The sequence below is a fragment of the Palaemon carinicauda genome, unplaced genomic scaffold (assembly GCF_036898095.1).
Source record: "Palaemon carinicauda isolate YSFRI2023 unplaced genomic scaffold, ASM3689809v2 scaffold183, whole genome shotgun sequence".
Lineage (NCBI taxonomy): Eukaryota > Metazoa > Arthropoda > Malacostraca > Decapoda > Palaemonidae > Palaemon > Palaemon carinicauda.
Genome location: NW_027169403.1, coordinates 155918 through 178202, shown reverse-complemented (window position 1 = coordinate 178202; position 22285 = coordinate 155918). Strand labels below are relative to the sequence as shown.

Genomic DNA, 22285 nt, shown 5'->3' with positions numbered 1-22285 from the left:
TAGTCCCTCTCGGAAACACCAATTTTCACAGTGCACGCTATGCTGATCCGACTGTACAGATTGTGGGTTTATTAATCATTTTGCCCAGTTAAAGCTTATATCCCAGCACTGAAATATGAAGTTATGGATGAAGTAGATAGGAGCCTGTTTGCATTTTTTATAGTTGCATGATTGTTACTAAACAGATGCATATTTTTTTTTTTTTTTTCAAAATCGGCGATCCTAATGCCCATCTTGTTTGGCAATTGGCAGTTCCAAAGTTTTGATAGTGAAATAGTGTACAATAGTGTACCGTGTACAATAGTGTACCATGTACAGTAGATATATACATATATATTTAAAGTTGTCGTAATCAATAGAATATTGTCAAGACATTATAGGGTATGGAGTATGTAAGAATTATTCCAAATCACTGATCGACCTACTGTATATAAAAATGTCGATTTACACCTCAGTATTCTAAACTGGTTTAATCTCGGGAATGAGATAGTGCCTCCAAAACTTTAAGGCTCTTCGGCACTGTAACTGTCATAATAATAACTTAAAATCAATTGAACGTGTATCCTAGTCAAGCGCTTCGAAGATTGGCCCTATGAATACATGAGTTTGATATTGAAAAAAAAAACGAACACCTTTTAAGATCCTATTCTTTAAAGGTACAGTGTCAGCATTATTTTTAGATTCATGATGTTTGAGTCTTGGATATTATTATTCTTGAATTATATTACTAGTAGATCTTGGTTTTACATGGGAGCAACAGTATTATTTCTCAGTAAGCGTATGCTTGGACCAAAGTACGCACAGCCATCTTGCTCTAGTCAATATGGGGACATTACCAAAACCAAAAGGCTTCAGGGCCATTAGAATTATACAAATCTTGGCTCACATGAATTTCAGTTATCAAAATATTATTCAGAACTGTGTCTGTTTATTAACAGCTGCACCATTATTTTTAAATATAAATACTGTATGCTTATAATTGCAGAATTAGAAATATACAAATTCATGGGTTCTGGATTTGCTGTCCTGAAAGAAATTACTTGTTTCCTGATTCTTAAGTGGTAATTTTCAGTATCGTTTCACAGAAGTAATTAATCTTTAAAACTTGCAAGGTTCTGTTAATGATGACGAAGAATCTGGACTGGTAGCTTGCTCTGTCATTTATAGTTCTTTTCGAATTTAACAGTTAGCATTTGTTATAGCAGTATTATTAAGACAAGGTCATGGCAGAACGACATAATCAAAGGTGTTGCAGTACAGTATTAGATAACCTCTCTAGCTTTTCTTTTAGTGAAATTTCAAATTATGTTTTAAATTTATTGGTTGAGGACAATGGATGCTGTACACTATATTGTGTCGTAAGGATTTATCAATTCTTTTCTATTACTTTATAAGATTCAGTTAGGGTAGAGCATACAGCATTATTTCGCATAATGATATATACAAAACACACTAGGTGGTAATAAGAAACTGTTCGCTTACTTTTATGTTCTGCTTTTTATATTTTTGGAATCGGTAATTGATGAGTGGTCAACTGTAGGAGCAGGAATGATAATTTCTTATTTTGACAGTGATGATCCATGAACCTGCAGTGCTGATAGAGGGCGTTCTATTTCGAGCAAGGTATTTGGGCTCAACACAGCTTGTCTCTGAGGGTCAGCCCACCAAAACCACGAGAATGATGCAAGCTGAGGAGGCTGTTTCTCGCATCAAGGTAAGATAAACTGTATTCTTCTCCTTTAGGAAGCTTTTCGTAAGAGGTAAGTAAAGAACGAGGCTATGTGAACTTGATTAATATCTCCAAATATTATTCTATTTAAGGATGACATAAATACAGGGTGGTGATGTACTTTATTGATATTTGAAAAGTGAACTTTAGTTTGGTGCTTGAATGCCTGTCATTTAAGTACTGTTTTAAGAAGCATCTGAAAGGTACTTTAGTTATACAGTAGATGCCCTGAGTATGTTATAAAGTCTAAATTTAAGTTTGTTTGGGGATCTATACAATAAAAGAAACCCGATTCTATCAGTGCCATGTTAATGATTTCATTTGTATTGGTAACATCTCATGTGATGATTTGATACGTCTATGGTATAAAAGGTTTTGTGTATATAGTATACAATCGAGGTATCTAAATTTGAAAGTATATCTGAATATTTCATGAACAAATATTTATCTTTCTTTGGGTATTTACTGATATTTCAGGTTATCAGTTTCTTATATTGTACTAGTCAGTAAGCCTTTTATCATGCAATGTATTAATGAAAATTGAAGAGTAGAGACTTCATGTTAGAGATGAAATTACATCTTAATGTATAAAATGGAAAATAGTCAAATACTCAGTGTTCACGAAAGAATCTTTCCCCCGAATCATTTCTCATTGTGCAAATACTGTATTCTCTTAAGTAAAAAATGTTAAAGGCATTATTTATGATAAAAGAAATTTAACAAATAATAAAACTGAAAGGTCATAGTTAGATACAGTTCATTATTTTGTTTTGTTTGAGTAACAATTTATGTTACCTCTAATTTTATCTGTAATCTTATTCTTGTTACTACTGCTGTTTGTAAATACTGAATTGTTTTCGAGAATTATGTAGGAGCTTGTCTTTAAATGCTGTTACTCCTTTGGCATAAATTTCCTGTTAAGTGTTGGATTTCTGTGCACCAATGTCGACAGGGCTGCACTGTTTTTTAATGTGGATCTTCGTAAGCTTGTGTGTGATTATAGTTCAGTAAATGCTTTTTGTGGTACTTTTAAGAAAAGCTGTAGCCATTTTATGTGATTGGAGAAAGAGAAATTTAGAGCATGTTCAACACATTTTCCTAGCTATATGCAATGAGTTTAGGTACATGTGTAATGAACTACACAATTTTAACTTCAAGCGCTTTTGTTTTACCAGTGTTTTATCTTGTACTTGAGGTTTTAGTCTAGTCTAGACTCTCGAACCATAGTAATATTTTTCAATGGCTACAACCACTCCAATCCTAGCAGTATTTGTAATGGCTAGAACTTCGAGAATGATGTCTGCAATTTGATGTATGAAGCGTATTTTTTTTTTCAAACTGACTGCAACCGTGATATGGAAAAGAAAACTAGTAAGCATGTTATGAACATCAATGAAACTATTAATTTTGAATAATTTTTGAAAAATTATTTTTTTCCCCAGTATTTTTTTACAACTGTGTAGTTCTGTAAGGTTTGTTTTGATGAAGACCTGGTCTTTGTTGGAAGAGTTACTTCTCACAGTACTCAATCAGGAGTATAATTTAATAAAAATTGTTTTCCTGAGATGAAATTTGGAAAATCAGCCGAGTATTTTAAAAACATACAAAAGAAGCATACTCCATATCATTTAAAAGCGTCTTGAATCTTTACATTCTTAGCCTTTCGAGATTTTTCTCTGTATTTTTGTCACAGCATGCAACAATCTTGCATCTAGCTGGAGCCATCTTCATTGGTTAATCCTGTCATAGTATAGAAACTGAACTGAAGCCTCTAACAAAGGATTAAGTAGCTATTCTTTACTTCACACAGAATAAAGGATAAGTCGTTATTGAAATTTTCCAAATGTACCTCTGTTTGTTTTGAATTGTGTTGAAAATGCTGTTACAAAATTTGTCGGTATGATAATTTAATCTGCAAGACATTCTGATTTGTTTTTCTCATGTCTTTTACTCATTATTTATTATCTCTGTTCTTTAAATTATAATTTATTAGCTCATGTCTTTGAAGTTTTTATGATAATTTATTCTGGAAGATTTAATCATTTCATATGATTATTAATGAAATATTTTATTTTTGTATACATTAAAGTTATTTGTACATTCTTTGAAGAATGAAGGCAGATAAAAACATTGGTGCTTATTATATTACATTGCATTATTATAATGCAGTTATGAAATTTAAAAAGCTGATTTCCTATTTTGTCAAGATTCCTCTCAATTTTGATTTGTTGTACACAAACCAAGAGGAAGTTAATTAGAAATGAGATGATTTCTCTGGAAGTGGCTTTTGCATATGAATGGACAAGAATATTTTTTGTTTTACACATTTTGTAGGAATTTTATGACTACTGTAGTAAAGTTTTTGCCTGTTAGAGTAGTAGGGTTAAGGTTCTGCGCCTTGCATGACTGTTCCTTGTGACACTGTGTTACCATTCTCCATCTAGGTTTTGAGCAACCCCTAATGTCAGTTTCTAGAGATTTACTCTAAACATTTTCTTAGGGATGAGTTTTCCTCGCAATCAAAGCAGAGTCCCTTTTACCTGTGTGTGCCTCTTTGCTGTCAATATGTTCCCCTCAGTTGCATTATTATAACAAGTGCAGTTCTGTAGTTTATGTATTGATATTTCCTTTACCCTGGTAATTAAGCTTCATAGAATCTGTAACATTTGAAACTTGTGTCATATTGCCTCATCGGATATTAAGTAACAATAGATATAAATTTTGCATGACTTTGGGCGTTGAAATTACCCATGTGCATCATCTAGTACACATACTTTCTCTTTCATTCTTATTAGGCAGTTAGATAATGCAGTGGCTGTATGCTTTTTGTAGAGAGCAGGTTCAGGTAAAATATTAGGATTACAGTTTAATATTAAAAAAAATCAGGTTATCCAAGTTTTTTTTCATATGCGGGATCTAATCATTTGAGAAGTTTTTTTTAGGTGTTTGCGAGGACATTTTTGAAGTTTTAGTTTAGCAATTACAATTCCTGATAGATTATTTCAGTTAGAGAGTGAACAATTAAGAAGCACGTACAGTACAAGAAAGTATGTAGATTGGAGTTTTTCGTTTTACTGAGGTGTCAACAAAAATTCACTCTTGATTAAGTGTTGATTATTGAGTTTCCCATACTTGTAAACTTTCTTTTATCATAAATTGACCTGTGATGATCACAAATAATACAGAGTAAAAATGGTCCTTCACCGGGAATAAAAGGATCAGATTTACAAGTCAGGTTCTGTCATATTTAATTTATTATTACTACTATATTTATTATTGATTCAGTTGTGATTTGAGACTTAACTATATGTAGGTAATCCTTCTTTCAAATTCATAAACACCAGGGACAATTGAGGTACTTCAGCAAAAGACTTGGACTGTTTTGAAAAGGGGACTTTCTTTTGCAGTTTTGGTGACTTGAAGTATCAGTATGTTTAAGTAAGTTGACATGAGTTGCAATCATTAGCAGTCTGTCTGTTAATAGCCAGTAATAATGACTATATGAAAGGGGTAACACAGTGGACACAGACAGAAACAGTGCCAGTGTTTTTCCTTATTGATTTATTCTGCTTACCAGGCAGTGTTAATGTCTGTTTTGGTTGGTTATTATTCTTGAATAATTTTATTGTATTGTCATCAAAATCAACACTTTTGATAGTTAATGTTATGTCATTCCCAAAAAATTTTGGTTGAGTGCTGGTTATCATGGCTGCATGTGTGTCAGTTGCTGCAACGTGCATCAGTGATCAGCTTTTTCTTTTTCTTATGGATAGATCTATAAGCATACTCTCAGACCTTGTGTTTTGTCGTCAAGAAACTCCCATAAAGCCATTAGGCTATACTGATAAGCCATAGGCTTTATGATAAAGATTTTAATTAATGGTTTAAGGTCTGCATCTTGTTCGTGTGTTTATTTTAATTTATTTTGCTTTGCTTAAGGTTTTTTTCTGTCCCATTATGTTTCAAGAAACGTGTATTTGGTCCCTCTGCTGTCCCCCTCCTCAGCGGTAGATGCAATGATAACGTCTAAAGTTCTTTCAACTGTTGTAAGTTACATTCAGACAGTATTTGATTGTTCCCAGAAGAGTTCTTTTATCTCTTGACACTGTAATTATTTATTAATTCTCATTACCTTGAGAGCATTACAGTAGCTAGAGAACCAACCAAAACAACATTCCCCTGTCAGGATGCAGATGATGATAAGGAAGCGCTGATGGAAAGTCATGATCCAGTCCCATCCCCAGTGCCCCCATACTCCCCAAGCCCCCAGCATTCACCTGTTAACCAGAGTTCTCCTGGCAGTCATATTCAGAATGATTCTAATCCATCTAGAGAATTTGCTATCCCTGTGGGAATATCTCCTAGGGAACATAATTGCTCCATAAATTCAGATTCTCCTCGAACAAAGACAACCAAGTCTGTATCATCTCCAAAATCAAATGAAAGCTTCCATGTAACTCCTCACATCATACATTCTCCTTTGAGAGGGCATAGATATCCACAGTCACCTCCTGAGATTCGTCATACTGGCAATACTACAGCTTGGAAGCCTATACCAAAAATGAATCCAGGAATTTCTCCATGTTCAGCTTGTTCATATATGACTGATGTAGGTCCTACTCATTCTTTAGTAGCTCCATTGCCTCCTGGTGTTTTAGAAGAGCCTATTGAAACAGAAAATACTGCACTATTAGCACTTACTGAGAAAAGAGAAACTATGAATATCACAGTTGGTGAAGATGAGTATGAAGCAGAGGATGGAGAGGATGAAGATGAAGATGATGGTGATCATGAAGTTGAGGAGGAAGAGGAGGTTGAAGAAGAAGAGGAAGAGGAGGAGGAAGAAGAGGAAGAAGATGACGAAGAAGCAAGAGAAACTGACAAATTAACAATACAGAAAGTTCTAAGATCAGAAGATGCTGCAGGAGAAGCAGATGGAAATTTAAGTTCTGACAGTGAAGATCAGTGCATAGAGGTCCTTACAGTTGTACCAGGAGCCATTGGAACAGCACAAGAAGAAACAGATGATGGATTAGAAGTAGAAGGTGGAGGAGGGAGCCTGGAGTGGGTTTCGGAGGAGAGTGGGGGTCCAGGGTTGGGGCCGGCAGGCACAGTTTTCCACCTGCGTCTGGTGGGGTCAGTTGATGTTGCAGAAGAGTCAGGTAAAGCTGCAACACGCAAGACTACATGCAAGAGGCCCAAGAAGGATATGGTGATGGAAGCTGTGGCTCATTTAAAGGTGGGTTAGATTTGGTGTCATTTATGAAGTCTGCTCTTTTGTATGTGTGATGAAATTTAAGATGTTTTGGAATCCACATAGACTCTCATTGTATTGGATCTTAATATTTTCATTAATATTTCAGATACTATTTTTTTTAATATACTCATATTGGATGGTTGTCGTTGATACTACAAATGCACCAAACAAACGGCTATTGAGTCTGCATGTTCTTGTGTTATAGAGTATTTTGGGTTACGTAATTGAATTTAATTTTAACCTACTTTTTACCTATTGCAAATACGGTACTCTATACTTGAAGTGGAGTTTATCAAGGCATATATAGGTTTTCTTGGTGAAAACCTTTGTATAAAGCAAGGTATTTACTTGCGTTTATACATCATGGTAATTTTATCACATTTCTTTGGATTCAAAATGTTACCAGTTTACCTATGACCTAATGAATAAAAGCTTTTGTTCCTCTATTGAAGAACAACATTTCATCTCAAATACTTAAGCCACCAATAAGTGAATGGAGTAAAAGAAATGTCTGCCACACTACCTTACAAAAAAAATTGCAAGGCTTCAACTTTTGTTTTTATCCTTGATAGGGATAAGTCTATGCTGTTCATTCTAACTTCTCTCAATCTTCTTCTGTAATGCAATAGTTTTTTTTTCTCTTTTTAAAAGTACAGTACAGTGTTGGTCAGAGTATCATTTACCTGAAGGGAAGTTTCTTCTCCTATCAGACAGCTTCATAACTCTATCAGGCTATCTTTTTATACATTTATTCTTAGGAAATCTTTAAAACTTAGATTGCAGTTTGGTGATTTTCTTTCCTTTGCCTACTTTAGTTTTTTCTAATTCCTACAGCTCTTCTACCTTTGAAAAAACAGTTTTTTCACTTTATATATACCATAGATAAAATGGCCCTTCTTCCATAACATCCTTTTAGTTGTTCTGTTTGTGTTTGATCCTGAATAGCATTGAAGTGTTCATCCCATTGAAATTTGACTTGAAAAACATAACACTCTATGTAATACTGTACCTGTATTTATATACATTTTTTCATAATAAGTACTTTTAACTTTTTTTCATTCGTGTCTTTCAATATTGGCCAATGTTCCGAGTTTAATCAGTGCCTCCTGGAAGCTGATAGTGAGGAAAATAATAAAATCTGTTAACAAGTATCTATGTATGGTCTTAGCAGTCATCCAGTACAATATATTTGATAAAAGTATTCTTCTTCAATCTTGGAATTTAGTAGAGGCTTTTATGAATCTGTTTTGGTAGAATTTAAATGTTTTCTATTGAAAAGCGTTTATGACATGTTGGCTTAAAAAAAAAGCCGTATGTAATAATGTAGTATCCTTTAGGCTATTCTTGGTCTAGTATTTTATTGCATACCAGTAAAGGGTTAAGGCAGACGTATACTGTGTGTTTAGTTTGGAAATTAATTACGGAAGAAAACAAATGATGAGTGGATATTTTTCAAGAGTCTCATGATTTATTTTTTCTACTATTTTTATACAGCTCATAATATGATTTAAATATATTGTCATAAGAATATGCTTTATTTAAAACTGTAAAATGAATATGTAAAAGGAGTTTAGGTATAACAGAATTTATAGTAGGCTATGATAATAGGTACAGTATTGTATTCGGAAGTGGACAACCCAGCATGGTTTACTGCTACACGAAACATGTGCTATTAATCAGGCCTACTGTACTTTCTATGGTTCCAGTGAAAAAATCATTCATTGTGCATTTAACATTTGAAACTGAGAAGCTGAAGCCAGAAATCATTTCAGTGATACAAGATACTTTTAGACACCAAGTGCAGTCAAACTTGAAAAGATAGAGGTCGTGCTGTTGGGTGATACAGGATTTTCTTCTTCATAGATAAATTAACAAACATTCTTTTAAGTTCTCTTCATATATAAAAGTTTGTCATCCTTGTTTCAGAAAACTCATAAGTGTCGTTTTGCCACATTATAAGCTTTATGCACTTCCTATTTCCATACCTTTTGAGTATACCATATTATAATCTGAGGTGTAAGTTTCTATAGGAACTGCAGAGGTCACATTATTTTCTTGTCAAGAAACCATTAATGAACCTAGCTTTATATGATTAGTCAATACTGTATGCTGCTAGTCATATTCATGCAGCTAAATTAAAAAAAAACTAGTTCTCAAGGACTTGTTTCAAATAATCTCTCATATTTGTTTTCTGGACATACTGTACAGTATTTGTTTATCAGAGTTATGCTTTAGCACTTAATTTCACAGATAGCAGCAGATGATCATAGCAAATGCATAGTGTTTCACTTAGTACTGTACACAGAAAAAAAAAAAAAAACTTTGTACCGTATATTTCTACGCATAAGACAACTTTCAAATCCTGAAGTGCACTCCTAATCTTGTAATACAGTACCATCCTAAAAATCAAAGCTTGAATAATTCCAAGTGACAATTTTATTGGTAGGCTAGCCTCGACCTAGGTGCGATAACCACTGACATTCATGAAAAGATTCCCCTTATGAAGTAAAATGATGTTAAAAATAATAAAACCATTATTACTTTATATATTATTTTCATATATTCATAATAAATAGCATATTTGAGGAATCCATATCAATGAAACTACCTTTTATTTCTTTGCGATACCAGTTTAGAAAATGTAAATATTGTCAGCTGATTCATGCTATCCAGAGGATATGCACACATATCAAGGTCTAAAGACATACTGTATTTAGACACTGCACACACAAATAAAAAGAATCTATTCTTTATATAATTTCCTAACTTTTTCAAAACTACTTATGATAAATATTGCAGAATTACCAAAATAGTATACACCAACACAGTTTACAAAAAGATACTATAATAGTTGTGTCATTAGTTTATCACTTGGATCTGTAAATGCGTTAGTTTCTTTTCTGTTTGTTGTTTCACTCTGATTAGCAATTTGCTAATGAAATTTAAACAAAGCAATAGTTTCCCCATTAGGATTTTAGGGACGTATGTAAGAAAACAGTGTTAAAGAATTGGCTTTGGTGTTTTGTTTATTTTGATTTCTTAAGGATGTCGTAAGTAAAACATTTGTAATAACACCATCTTGACATAACCAACATTTGATAAGATACCTGCTGCTGCAAAAGCTAGCCTTATCTACATGTATTTGATATCACTGGGAGAATAAGACATTACCCTGTTTGAGCCCCACCTCAACTTATATTACTAGGTGTTGGACTTTGCTACTTTATATATTTGTGGTATTCAATTGAATATAAAATTTCAAACTCTATGGTTTCTTTATGAAATCCTAGTTATTATAAACTATATCATAATAAATTCAATGATTGAAGCCTTTATATATCGACAGCTCAGGCCTTGTGCACACATAGAGAATGGGAATTTGTTTTTCATTTTTTAGTCTCATTTGTTGCTGTGCTGCCAAAATCCCTGGCCTAATCAAGCATATTTATGTGTGTATTGGTCCACTTAATTAACATTATTTAATCACTCTCTAGCTCTTACTCAGCCATGGCTTGCTTCACTCGCAAATTAACATTATTTCACTGCTCTTCTGTTCTGACAAATGATACTTGGATGTGTTGTGCACGCCAGCCTCGTGGGCGAGTATAGTTACGTTATTTTAATTATTTAAATTACTGTTTGAATATAATATATCCAGGAATAACATAAACAGAATATAGATATTCTTAGATAATTCAATGATTTGAACAGTCCCAAAATAACATGGGCTTGCCATTGTATGTTGATCTTCCATCGTATGTTGATCTTCCATCGTAAGTATACTGCATTTCACCAACACCACACTTTGTTCAAGGGCCTTTGAAAAATAAAGTCCATAACTGTATTCATTTTCTGGTTGCTCAAGTTATAAAACAAATCACTTGCATAAAAAAGGTCAAACTTTTTGTTCTCGGAGTTATGTTGTCATCTTCACATCTCGGCTGTTAAAAATGAGTACTGGCAGCACCATGCTTGATGCTTCATTTATGCTGTTTGAATTTTGGAATAATTGAATTCTTTATACAGTAAATAAAAAATGCACTCCGGCAATTTCCCAGGTCAAGCAAGGTTTGATTGGGTTGTTTCAAATTACTGCACTCAATGGTGAGTTCAGTGTTCCACCACTGAAGCACTGCTGAATTGATCAAAATGTCATTTATTCTATGAACTACAGGGGTGAGATAGAGCGTGTCAGGGAAAAGAGCTTGGCCGAAAAATTTTAAGGCAAATTTTGATGATTTATAAAACATTCTCTATTTGGTAAGTACTTACCCTGGGTATTTAGAACATAATGAACAGTTTTTATTCTATACAAGATTACAATAGAGCTGAAAATAGGGGAGTAACACTACTGGACTGTCATTCATCCTCAATAAGTTTTATCAAAATAAAAATTGATGAATATTAATTAAATTATATTATCTCTCGATTTTACTAGTAACGACTAGCCTAGTTGTTAAAGATTCCAGTGATCATCTAATCTACTCTTAAAGGTACTTATTGAAGGAGCACCAACATTTCCAGCGAGGTTTATAAAGGGATTTACAACATGAATACTAAATGCATTTTCTCTTGTGACAGTTCTAAAATGACCTCTTTTTCTTAATTTGTAAGTGCTTGTCTTTGCATTACTAGCATTAAATTAGAAAATAATCATTCATATTTACATTCTCAAACACATGGATGATCTTATATTCAATAATATCTCCTCAAAGTCTTCATTGCTGGAGTGATATGATTCCTAGTTTTATTTGTTTGTAGTGGCATGTTGGAAATGTCCTTGCCTGGCGAATTTCTGGACTGGGGTTTGAATACCTGTCAAGCTCGATAGTTTCTTGTAGTGTCTGCAACCTCACCATCCATGTGAGCTAAGGATGGGGAGTTTGGGGGAGCCTACAGGTCTACCTGCTGAATCATCAGCAGCTGTTGTCTGGTCCTCAGTGTTCCTAGCTTGGGTGGATAAGCTGCCGATCATATGTACATATAGTCAGTCTCTAGAGTTTTCGTTATCCAAGAGGAAGCAAAGATAATCTTCTGTTAAACATCCAGGGACAGCACTGAGGATGGTAGAGGGATGTGGAGAGGTTTGAGTTCCAGAACAAGATGATACCTATTGCTCTTGGGCCACTTGGGAGCCACTACAGGTGCTGTTCCCTTGAAAGTCTGCTGCTTGTTCAGGACTTTCATTAGGAGGTTGAATGGTTGAAATAGGTAGATGTGAGACCACTTGTTCCAATCCAGAGACATGGCATCTGTTCCTGTCGCTTCCAGATCTAAGTTTCGTGCTACATACTGGGGAAGCTTCTAGTTGAAGCTCTTCGCAAAGAGATCGATTTGTGGTTCTGGAACTTGCTCCAGAATGAAAAGAATGATTTTTGCATCCAGAGACCATTCTGTTTACAGAGGATTGGATCTTGACACCCTGTAAAGATCCACGCCGTCATATTGTGAACCCCCTCGAGGTGAACTGCTGAGAGAAGCCAATTCCTGCGCTTTGCTAAAGGGAGGATGGCTAGAATCATATGGTTGATCTGAGGAGACCTAGAGCCCTGTCTGTTGACACAGTGGACTATCGTCCTGTTCTCGATTACTAATTTGATGTGTGATTTTGTTTTAGGGGTCATTCTCTTCAGAGTCGGAAACACTGCCATAGCTTTCAGAATATTGACGTAAAATTTCCGACATGTGATTGACCACCGACCCTGTACTTTCTTGGAAGGGGAGTATCCCCCCCCCCAACCTTTTTCCAAGGCATCAGTGTGAATTGTCACAGACAGAGGAGGATACTATAGAGGGATGTGTGTGTATAAACTCTTGGCAGTGGACCACGGCTTGAGCTGCTTTCGCAGTAAGACCAGGGTTTTGTGGCGAAAATCTCTCCGAGCATTTGATGCCTTTCTTCTCCAGACTCTGTTGGCATCTTTGAGTCTTGCTTTTAAGATTGGGTCTGTCACGGCAGCAAACTGCAGTCAACTCAAGATTCTTTCCTGTTGCCGCCTGGTGAGTACTCTTGAACGGAGTAGGCATCCGACAGAATTCGCGATTTCCTTTCTCTTGCCTTGCGGTAGAGAGGGAGTGTGTGACTTAAGATTCCAGTGAAGTCCTAGCCACTGAAATATTTGAGCTGGAAACAGCCTGGACTTTTCGAAGTTGATCTAAAAGCCCAGAGAATGTAGGAATTTAATGACTTGTTGAGCCATACGAAGACACCTTGAATTTGTTGCAGCCTAGACTGGCCAGTCGTCTAGGTATGCCATCACCTGCAGGCCTCTAGCTTTGTGAAAATCCTTAGAGCTACATTGAGCCCAAAGGACATAGCTCTGAATACGTAGGCCTTTCTTGCCAGTCTGAAACCAAGGTAGAGGGAGAAGTGCTAACCTTTGTAAGATGCCAATAGGTGACTGTAAGATCTATGGAGACGGTGCACGCCCCCTGGGGTAGTTGGGTCCGTATTTGTGAGATAAACAGCATCTGGAACTTGTCGTTCAGGAGGAAATTGTTCAGTGGGGACAAGTCCAGAATAGTTCGAAAAGTTTTCGAATATTTCTTGGGCGCGCAGAATAGCTGCCCTTGAAAATTTTTGGATTTTGTGTAACGGATGACCTGTACATAATCCTCCAAGAATGGGATTGTGGGCTGAAAGAACCTCTTAAACTGATGTGGTTTCTGTCTCCAGTTCCAGCCTAGTCTTTTTGAGACTATGCTGTGAGCCCAGGGATCCATCTCCCATCGATCCCTGAGCAGGTGAAGTTGTCCCCCTATCGGGAGCTCCTTGTTGTAGTGAAGGGCCTGTGTCTTTAACTGTCTTGCCTCTATTTCTTCGGCCTTTAGACTGACTGATCTTTCCAGATATTCCCCTGCCACTGGCTCTCTTCTTTTGAGCTCTGACAGGGCAAAATACAGTGGTGGCTCTCTCATACACTGGGTTGAAGGCTGAAGACTGTGAGACAAACTGCTGGCGAACTGTGTACACAGTCTGAGGGATGGCAGCAACTGAAGCTGTTGTGACAGGTAAGGATTTCCTTTCCTTAGTGTTTTCTTGGCTTCTTGCCCTTGGGTTGAGGTCCTTCACCGGGGGTAAATTTCCTTTCAGAGGACATACCCCACTTTTCGAATAGGCTCTTATTCTCCTGAGCTGCTTTGTCCATGACTTCCTTAACCAATTTCTTGGGGAAGAGATCTTTGCCCCAGATATAGGAGTCGGTCAGCTTTCTAGCTTCACACCCGATTCTAGCAGCGGCCAGGATGTGTTCTTGGCATGCTCTTCTGGCTAGGAAGAAAGCATGGAGATCTTTATGAAATGTGGTTAGGCGAGTCTTTGCCAAGACTGAGAAGAGATCAGATTTGGAAAAATTTACATTAAGTATTTCTAAATAAGAGTGGAAGGATAAAGAGGCTGATAGTCTCTCTTTAGCTTCAAATTCTTCCTTTAAAAGGGATTCAGGAATTCTAGGCAGTTTCTCATTAAACTGCTTGCCTCCGATGTTTTTATCAAGTTTTCCAACAGTAAAGGTTTGTTGGACATCCTCCCAACTGTCCAAATCATAAGGAAGGGCTAGGGAGACCACTTTGCACTACTCTAGCACTGGTAATGGTTTACTCTCCACTACTGCTTTCTGTACAGCCTCTAAACTCTTAAGAGGTGAAAGGAAAGACAGTTTCCTTGGGGGCTACAAAAGTGGCCTGGTTCCTGCCAAAAGCAGAAAGTTGGATGTCATTGAATTCGGCCGTCTTTAGCTCCTTAACCTAAAGAGACTGAGCCTTGCTGTGGTGCAGGATGATTGTTTCCTTAGGGATCGTATCATCCCTAATAGACGCATCTGAGTTAAGCCTTACATAGCAGTAAGGAAAGGATAACTATCGAACGATGGGAAGAATTCCAAGTCCGAGACTGGCTTGGAACCCACCCCCTCACCAATGTGGAGGAACCCTTCACTTAAGGCCACATGTTCAGCATAACGCCAAGGCTTCTTGATTGTGCATTCATGTAGGCTTGAAGCTGGGGAGCCTTAGAAGCAGGTGCCTTTTGTAAAGCTACTATCCTTGCCAGAAGGTCCGCTTGAGAACGCTCATGTTTGGCGGTCAGGTTTTCTATGAAAGATTTCATGGACGTCATAAATTCCATTTGTCTAGGAAACTAAGGTTTGTCTATCGTAGCAACAGGTGTTGAGGTAGAAGCTAGGGCCTGAGCAGCAGGGATGGGGGAACAAGCTAAAGAAATATTTGGAACTGTACTCACCCGAAATACATCCAATGACTTCTCAGAGGCTTCCGTGGTCAGCAGGATCCTCTCCCTCTCTGACGACACATAAGCAGCTGTCGACATGTTGTCGGCATCCAGGCTCATGATTTGCAGAGCGTCCCGTGCTTCCTCATCCACATGATATACTGGTACCGGCGGGAGTTGAACAGTCGGTAGTTTGTGACCAAAAACAGCAGTCACCTCGGCCTTGGGAAAGAGGAGGTCCTTCAGTTCCATAGAAGGAAGATAAAGGGGCATCTTGTTGAGAGCTCTTCTGAAAGCCTCTGACCCCATGACAGAGCATCTTTGGACTCCGTTCTTGCACATCCAATGAGACGTCGCTGGCGTGGAAGCCATTATGAAGGAGGTCTTTGCAAACCTGACAGTTAGTTGGTTCCCAGATTGCAATAGACCCCTTGGAAACATGACAGTCTACATGTTTCCAGCAAGTCTTGTGACCACAGGGCAACATGACCTGCCTGGTACAGGAGACTGTAGAATACTCCATTTCATCAGCAACCTGTAAAGAAGAAAAAATTTCTATGACTACAAATCATTAGAAAATATTTTTTCTAAGATTTAAGCATACAAAAGAAAATTTTATATATGAATAATGCTTAAGGTTAATCCTACATATATAGACCTACCAGCTAAAATATGGCTTAAGACTAAGGTAATAAAGACTCGTGCCAAACAGCTCAGAAATCATTGGAGAGTTTTGAAAAGAAACTATAAATGACAGTGTGGTAGGAATATGGAGGGAAGGTTCACATTAAAAGCACACCAGTGCCTCCAAAGTCGGTCTAGTGGACAACCGAAGAGGGCAAATTCACTTATCATACTGCTGAAGCCAGCAACAACTGCCCCTGCAGCGGCAGTAGCTGGGTTAAGGTGGCAACTATATCTAATAGACAAGATAAAAACTGACCTTTTAACACCCCAGGCATGTCAACACAAAGTGGCAGAAGCATTGTCAAGTCAACAGGAAGAGAGTGGATAATCCTATCGGGAATGGTCCACAATCAGAGGGAGAGGTACAGGAATGAAAGGCAGCTAATAAGGGAACTTGCCAAACCCTGGTCATTATCATTAGCTTATGAAAAGAGGGGGATTAGCCCGTAAGATAACGAGAGTCGTACAAGATGGCCAGAACGCTAAGAATTGAAAATGCAAAGGATGTCCGGACAACGAGGCGGGACCTAAGTGACCAACTTCTGAGGACAATGTTCCTCAGAGATGGAAGAAGATAGGAATAAGCAGTTGACCAGTCTAAGGCTGTAGCTAAGGCGGTAGAGGGAATGTCCCATAGCCAACACACATCCAGTGGCACAGGATGGGGAGCTGCAGTCACAGAACAGGCAACTGCCAAGGTGGCAGAAGAGAACCTCAAGGGGTACCAACTCTTTGCCTAGATAGGGTTAGGCCATAGGGAGAACTGTGCAGGGAAGCCTAGCCTACCTAGCAGATGAGGGAAAAACTCAATAGCTAGGGTAAGATGACTAGACAAGAGGAACTGTAGTTCCCAGTACAGTCGGGTTATGGCCTAACCAGGAAAGGGAAGGGGCAGAGAAAACACCCAAGGGTGATCTCTAAAGCAGCAGAGAGATATAGTCCAGGGAAGGAAAAACTCTCACCTACCTAGGGCCAGGATAGATAGCCTACAAGCTATCCTGTCCAAAGATGTCGAGGAAGAGTACTTCAATCACCATGGGACTAGACAGGAATAGGAACAAAGTTCCACAGCAGGTAGACACACTAGCAGGCACAAGGGGAAGGGAAAAGAGTGGTGATGGGAGACTTGGAAATTGGTAAGGCGGCACTACAGAAAGGCCTAACTGCCACATAGAACAGGAATAGTGTTCTAAGGGGTCTGCAGTGATAGGGCACATAGGATAAGTCCTCACAATGATCCATAGCCTACCAAAAACTAAGAGGGAAGCCTAAGAATGGGTAAGGCGGCACCTGGGGGTCTACCTGTCAGCATTAGAACAGGGTAGTGTGTTCCAATGGGTAATCAAGAAGTAGACACAGGGAACAAGTTCCCATGACCTGTGCTGCCTGCCCAAACATACAGTATAGGGCTAAGTAGTAAGTGAAAACAGTCACCCTAGGACAACTGTGAAACACTATCTAACTTCCAGAGGAACCTTCAGGACCACAGCTCCCCGCTGTGATGAGTCGACAGCATGGGAGGATGGGCAGCTTCACAAAATCAGTAAGGTTAGGTGAAAGAAGGGGATGGTGCACAAGTATAAAATCACCGGGCATGGCCGATGACCAGGGTGGAGCTAGCCTAAGTCAATGCTGATAAAAACACAAATACCACCCTGTAAAAGAATAATGTAAAACATATTCCTACAATATAAAGACTAAATGACTAATTATTTCTGAGCGATTTGGAAATATGATGCAACGGTGTCGACCGCATGCTGGCCACAAATGATGAAAAGGCATGCAAATCGAAAGAAAAATGGGGTGGAGAAGTGAATTTCTCCAACACACAAGAAAGAATACTCAACTTGGTCGATAAGGAAGAAATTGAAGCATCCATGATTGCTAAATCACTCAAAAAGCTAAGAAAACGGGCAGAAAAACTCCAAGTAACCATCAAAGATAGCGTCTGCAAAAAGGAATGACTCGACAGGAAACTTGTTAGCTGGAACATATTGAGATCGGGAGTTGTAACGGTTCTCTCTCTCGCAAACTTGCTAAGCAACAACCCTAGTTGGAAAAGCAGGATGCTATAACCCCAGGGGCTCCAACAGGGAAAATAGCCCAGTGAGGAAAGGAAATAAGGAAAAGTAAAATATTTTAAGAACAGTAACAACATTAAAATAAATATTTCCTATATAAATTTTAAAAACTTTAACAAAAGAGGAAGAGAAATAAGGTAGAATAGTGTGCCAGTGTGTACCCTCAAGCAAGAGAACTCGGTAGAAGACCTTGGTACAGAGGCTATGTTACTACCCAAGACTAGAGAACAATGGTTTGATTTTGGAGTGTCCTTCTCCTAGAAGAGCTGCTTACTATAGCTAAAGAGTCTCTTCTACCCTAATCTAGAGGAGAGTGGCCACTGAAGAATGGTAGTGCAGTAACCCCTAGGTAATCTCAGTGTTGTCAGGTGTATGATGACAGAGTAGAATATGTAAAGAATAGGCCTGACTATTCGGTGTATGTGTAGGCAAAGGGAAAATGAACTGTGATTCAGAGAGAAGAATTCAATGTAGTACTGTCTGCCCAGTCGAAGAACCCCATAACTCTCTAGTGGTAGTATCTCAACAGGTGGCTGGTGCCCTGGCCAACCTACTACCAACCTACCCTTTCCCTTATCCTTCGAGACAGTGTTAACTCTATTCAGGGAAGGATAACGATGGTTTGTTATTAACAGGTCCCTGATTTATATACGATATCTCATGGCATATTTGCTCTAGAGGTTAGAACTCCATGATAACCAATGTAATATTCTTTGGTACAGTATATCACTCGCAGAAATATCCTAAGTAGAAAGCCGCCATTGAGGAACTCCCATCAGGACGACATGGCTCGAGCCCAAATATACATACATACATACATTCTCTTGCTTGAGGGTACACTCGAGCCCACTAATCTATTTGGTTTCTCTTTCTCTTGGTTTGTTAAAGTTTTTATAGTTTATACAGTCAGTATAGGAAATATTTATGTAGATGATATTACTGTTCTTGAAATATTTAATTTTTCCTTGTTTCCTTTCCTCACTGGGCTATTTTCCCTGTTGGGGCCCCTGGGCTTATAGCATCCTGCTTTTCCAACTAGGGTTGTAGCTTAGTAAGTAGTAATAATAATAATAATAATAATAATAATAATAATATATATAAAGTGGTATAATATGATAATTTATATAAAAACCATTCATATTGAGTACAACTTTTAAGTCGTGTACATATAAATTTTGTATTCTAGCAATATGTGAATAGCCTACTGCTGAGTAAGATTGATGTTGGGGAGAAATATAATGACAGAGAATTTTTTTCAAAAGAATATGCCCACCCTTTCAGAGGTGGAGTTGTGCGATCACTTAACCTTTTGTGATGCACTGTGTGCATTATGAAAGGGTGTTTGCGTTGGGGTTTTTGGCCTTTAATATCATTCACGTTTTAGCCTTTTACTTATCTACCTTCTCTCTTTCTTTCTACCACCACCTTGCTTTCCAACTGTCTTAAGTTTTACTTCATAGTGCAACTGTGGGGATAGTCCTTGAGTTGCACCTAGGCACTGAATAGCCTCTTTGCTTCTAGTCTTGTGCCATATTGGCTAGATTCCAGTAATAAATAGATTCGGTTTTTATGCAATTTATTTGTTATAATGCAAGTGTTACAAGATTTCTTTTTATCTTTAATACTTTTTTATCAACAAAACTTAGTATGTAATTACAAGTTGAATGGTGAAAGAAGTTGAATCAGTAATTAAAACCCTGAGGCAGTGGGACAAAAAATTGAGTGCAACAAGTATTTGGGTTTAAATGAATTAGACAGTACCGTATTGCACTAAGGTTGTTTTACTAGATCTAATGATGCATTATACACAAGAAGTTATGAGTACTACATGTACTTCAATTCTCTCAATTATGGGCTAAACAGGATTATGATTGTACAGTATAGAGGAATTACTGTATACAGTACTATTAAAAAGCCACTTAACTACCAGCCGCGCTGTAATTCATGCCGTCATTGGCACAAAATGACTGACAGTATTTTGTTATCACTAGTTTTAATGCCAGATGACTGAGTAGCCTATACTGTATAATGTTCTTGAAAAGGTAAATCATTAAAATTCAGAATCATATGGTAAATATGATCTGAGAAGCTAGGAAATTGTAAGGTCATGCTACATGTCTTATTTAGGGTATAGGATACTTTGTTTTGCTTTTACTTTTTGTTTTTAATAAGCTTAGGGAATTGTTTTTTTTTTTTACCTCATCATCTTAAGTGAAGCTTTACTGTGACAGTATTTGGCACCAAATATTGCATAAGATATGTTTTAAAGAATGTATGCTACATTAGCTTCTGCATATTTAGATTTAGTGTAATGGGTTTTATATTGCCGTCATGTATGGTTAATTTATTATTACCTGTTTGTGTGTTCCTATGCTGACATGCATATTTTTACCCATAAGGTTAATCATATTAGTGAAACTGATTAGATTTGGATAAGGGTTTTCAGTATTTTAACAAACATACAGTATTTAAACAAACACATATCTCGTGATTTTATTTTTGTTGCATCCTGCTCTCTATCTCTCTCTTTCTAAATATAGCTTGAGCTCAAGTCTGCTACTTGATTTATGCTTGTTGAATGGAATTTGCTTTGAAATTATAATCTTGACTGGTTTATAAACATACGTATAGGCTTAATCGTGGGTTGACCTGTGATATCCTCCTTTACAACTATACTTAAGGAATTCTGAAGATATTAGAAAATTTTTTTTATGAGTTTTTGATCTTATTAAATAGTAGAGCCATAGAGTGATTAATAAACGGTTATTGTAATTTAAGAGTTCATATTAAACAATTTTATGCATAAAGATACAAAGTATAGTTTGCATAGTATTCTGGATAAGGATTATGTTTGCAAGTTTTGTAAAGTTAACTAAGGGCTCTTAGTAGTTTTGTTGGGGACAGGTAACTATTAAAGCATGCAGATTTTCTCACGGGAAACTAATAACTACGTTCTAACTGTTGCAGGTTCGTTGATGTTTTCAGCCGGATGTTTTGTGTGTGGCTGTTAATATTACTAATTTTAAAGAATTATTGTCATATGTATTGGTGTGCTATTGGTTTGTTTATTGTGGTTATGTTTGAATGCAGATTTCAGCAGTATTTGATGTCAGGAGGCTGAGGTGCAATTGGAATTTTGCAAAAAATTGTTTAAGAAGTTGCTTAATCATTTAAGCTGTTTCAGTAGTGTTTTTTTTTTTTCTCTCTAGACATTTGCCTGGTCGATTGATCATTGAGATAAGGCATTAGTTTTACTTTCTTTTTGATGGTAGAAAGTACCAAAGTGTATGTATTTTTTTGCTATTTTAGTTATAATGATTATCCATCCTTATCTCATTGGTCCATCCTTATTGTTTACCTTTAGTATTAACCATTAAGTTTTACATAACCAATTTAATTTTCCTAAAAGCACTAACCTTTATATCTGTTCTTCCCTTTTGCTGCTACGGTGTAGGCATTGGTAAGTGGCTGTAGATTTGCATTTAGTGTTTTGATTATAATTAGGAATGCACATCAAACTCTAGAATGCTGTTGGCTGACTAAATGCTCCCTTTTTTTGCTAGTTTCAAAAAATGGCTTTGCAATTTATGGAAGAATAGGGTGGTTTATTGAATGATATTTTTCGGACTCCCTTGATGTTTAAGAATATTTATTTAAGCATGATTGTTTTCTTTAAGCCTTAGATGAAAAAAAAAATATTTGTCTTGCCAGGAATATAGATTTACTGTTGCCATGCTGAGTGTTCCATTGAATTCTATGGGAAGGCTGCTGCAAGATACTGTGTTAATTTTTTAACCTTATTTCCTCTTTTATTTTACTTGGATAGCTTTCTTACACATAGGAATTACTTAGTATTTTTAGTGTTAACTTTACAGGACTTTCTTAAATAGGGTTGTAATGAAGAAAATTTTGGTTCTTGTTGACCTTATTTACAAGTTAGATTAATATAGTAGGAATTTGGTTCCTAGCTTATGGCATCAGTGGAGTTTTTCATATGTAAGGACTATTTTTATACATAGCCTTTGGAATTTATTTAATTCTTATAGGTAACAGTGCAATTGAATTATTGTTTACTGAAGTTAAAAAATAATATCTGCTAATCTATATGAACTGTTAGAATCACTTGCAACACTACTATTACACTGCATATATTATTGTTTATCTTCTTATATACTTGATGAATGTCGGTTGTTCCATAAGCATATATGGTATGAGATTTTTGAATCTCCATGAAGATTTGCAAATGAACATTTACAGAATTCAGGATACTGTGTTACACATATTTCATCTTTGGAAAACTAGCA

The 22285-nt window shown here is 36.8% G+C and overlaps 1 protein-coding gene across 5 annotated transcripts in view; it reads left to right on the top strand.

The window, feature by feature from the left end:
- LOC137635838 (protein lin-10-like) overlaps positions 1–22285 on the top strand; it is a 153451-nt gene that overhangs the window by 47183 nt on the left and 83983 nt on the right. For 3 of the 5 annotated variants that reach the window (XM_068368281.1, XM_068368279.1, XM_068368278.1), the window contains 2 exons: positions 1572–1714; positions 5916–6968. In XM_068368281.1, the coding sequence (XP_068224382.1) occupies positions 1572–1714; positions 5916–6968 (1196 nt within the window). The remainder of the gene's footprint in view (positions 1–1571; positions 1715–5915; positions 6969–22285) is intronic. The other 2 variants (XM_068368282.1, XM_068368280.1) reach the window with 1 other exon arrangement.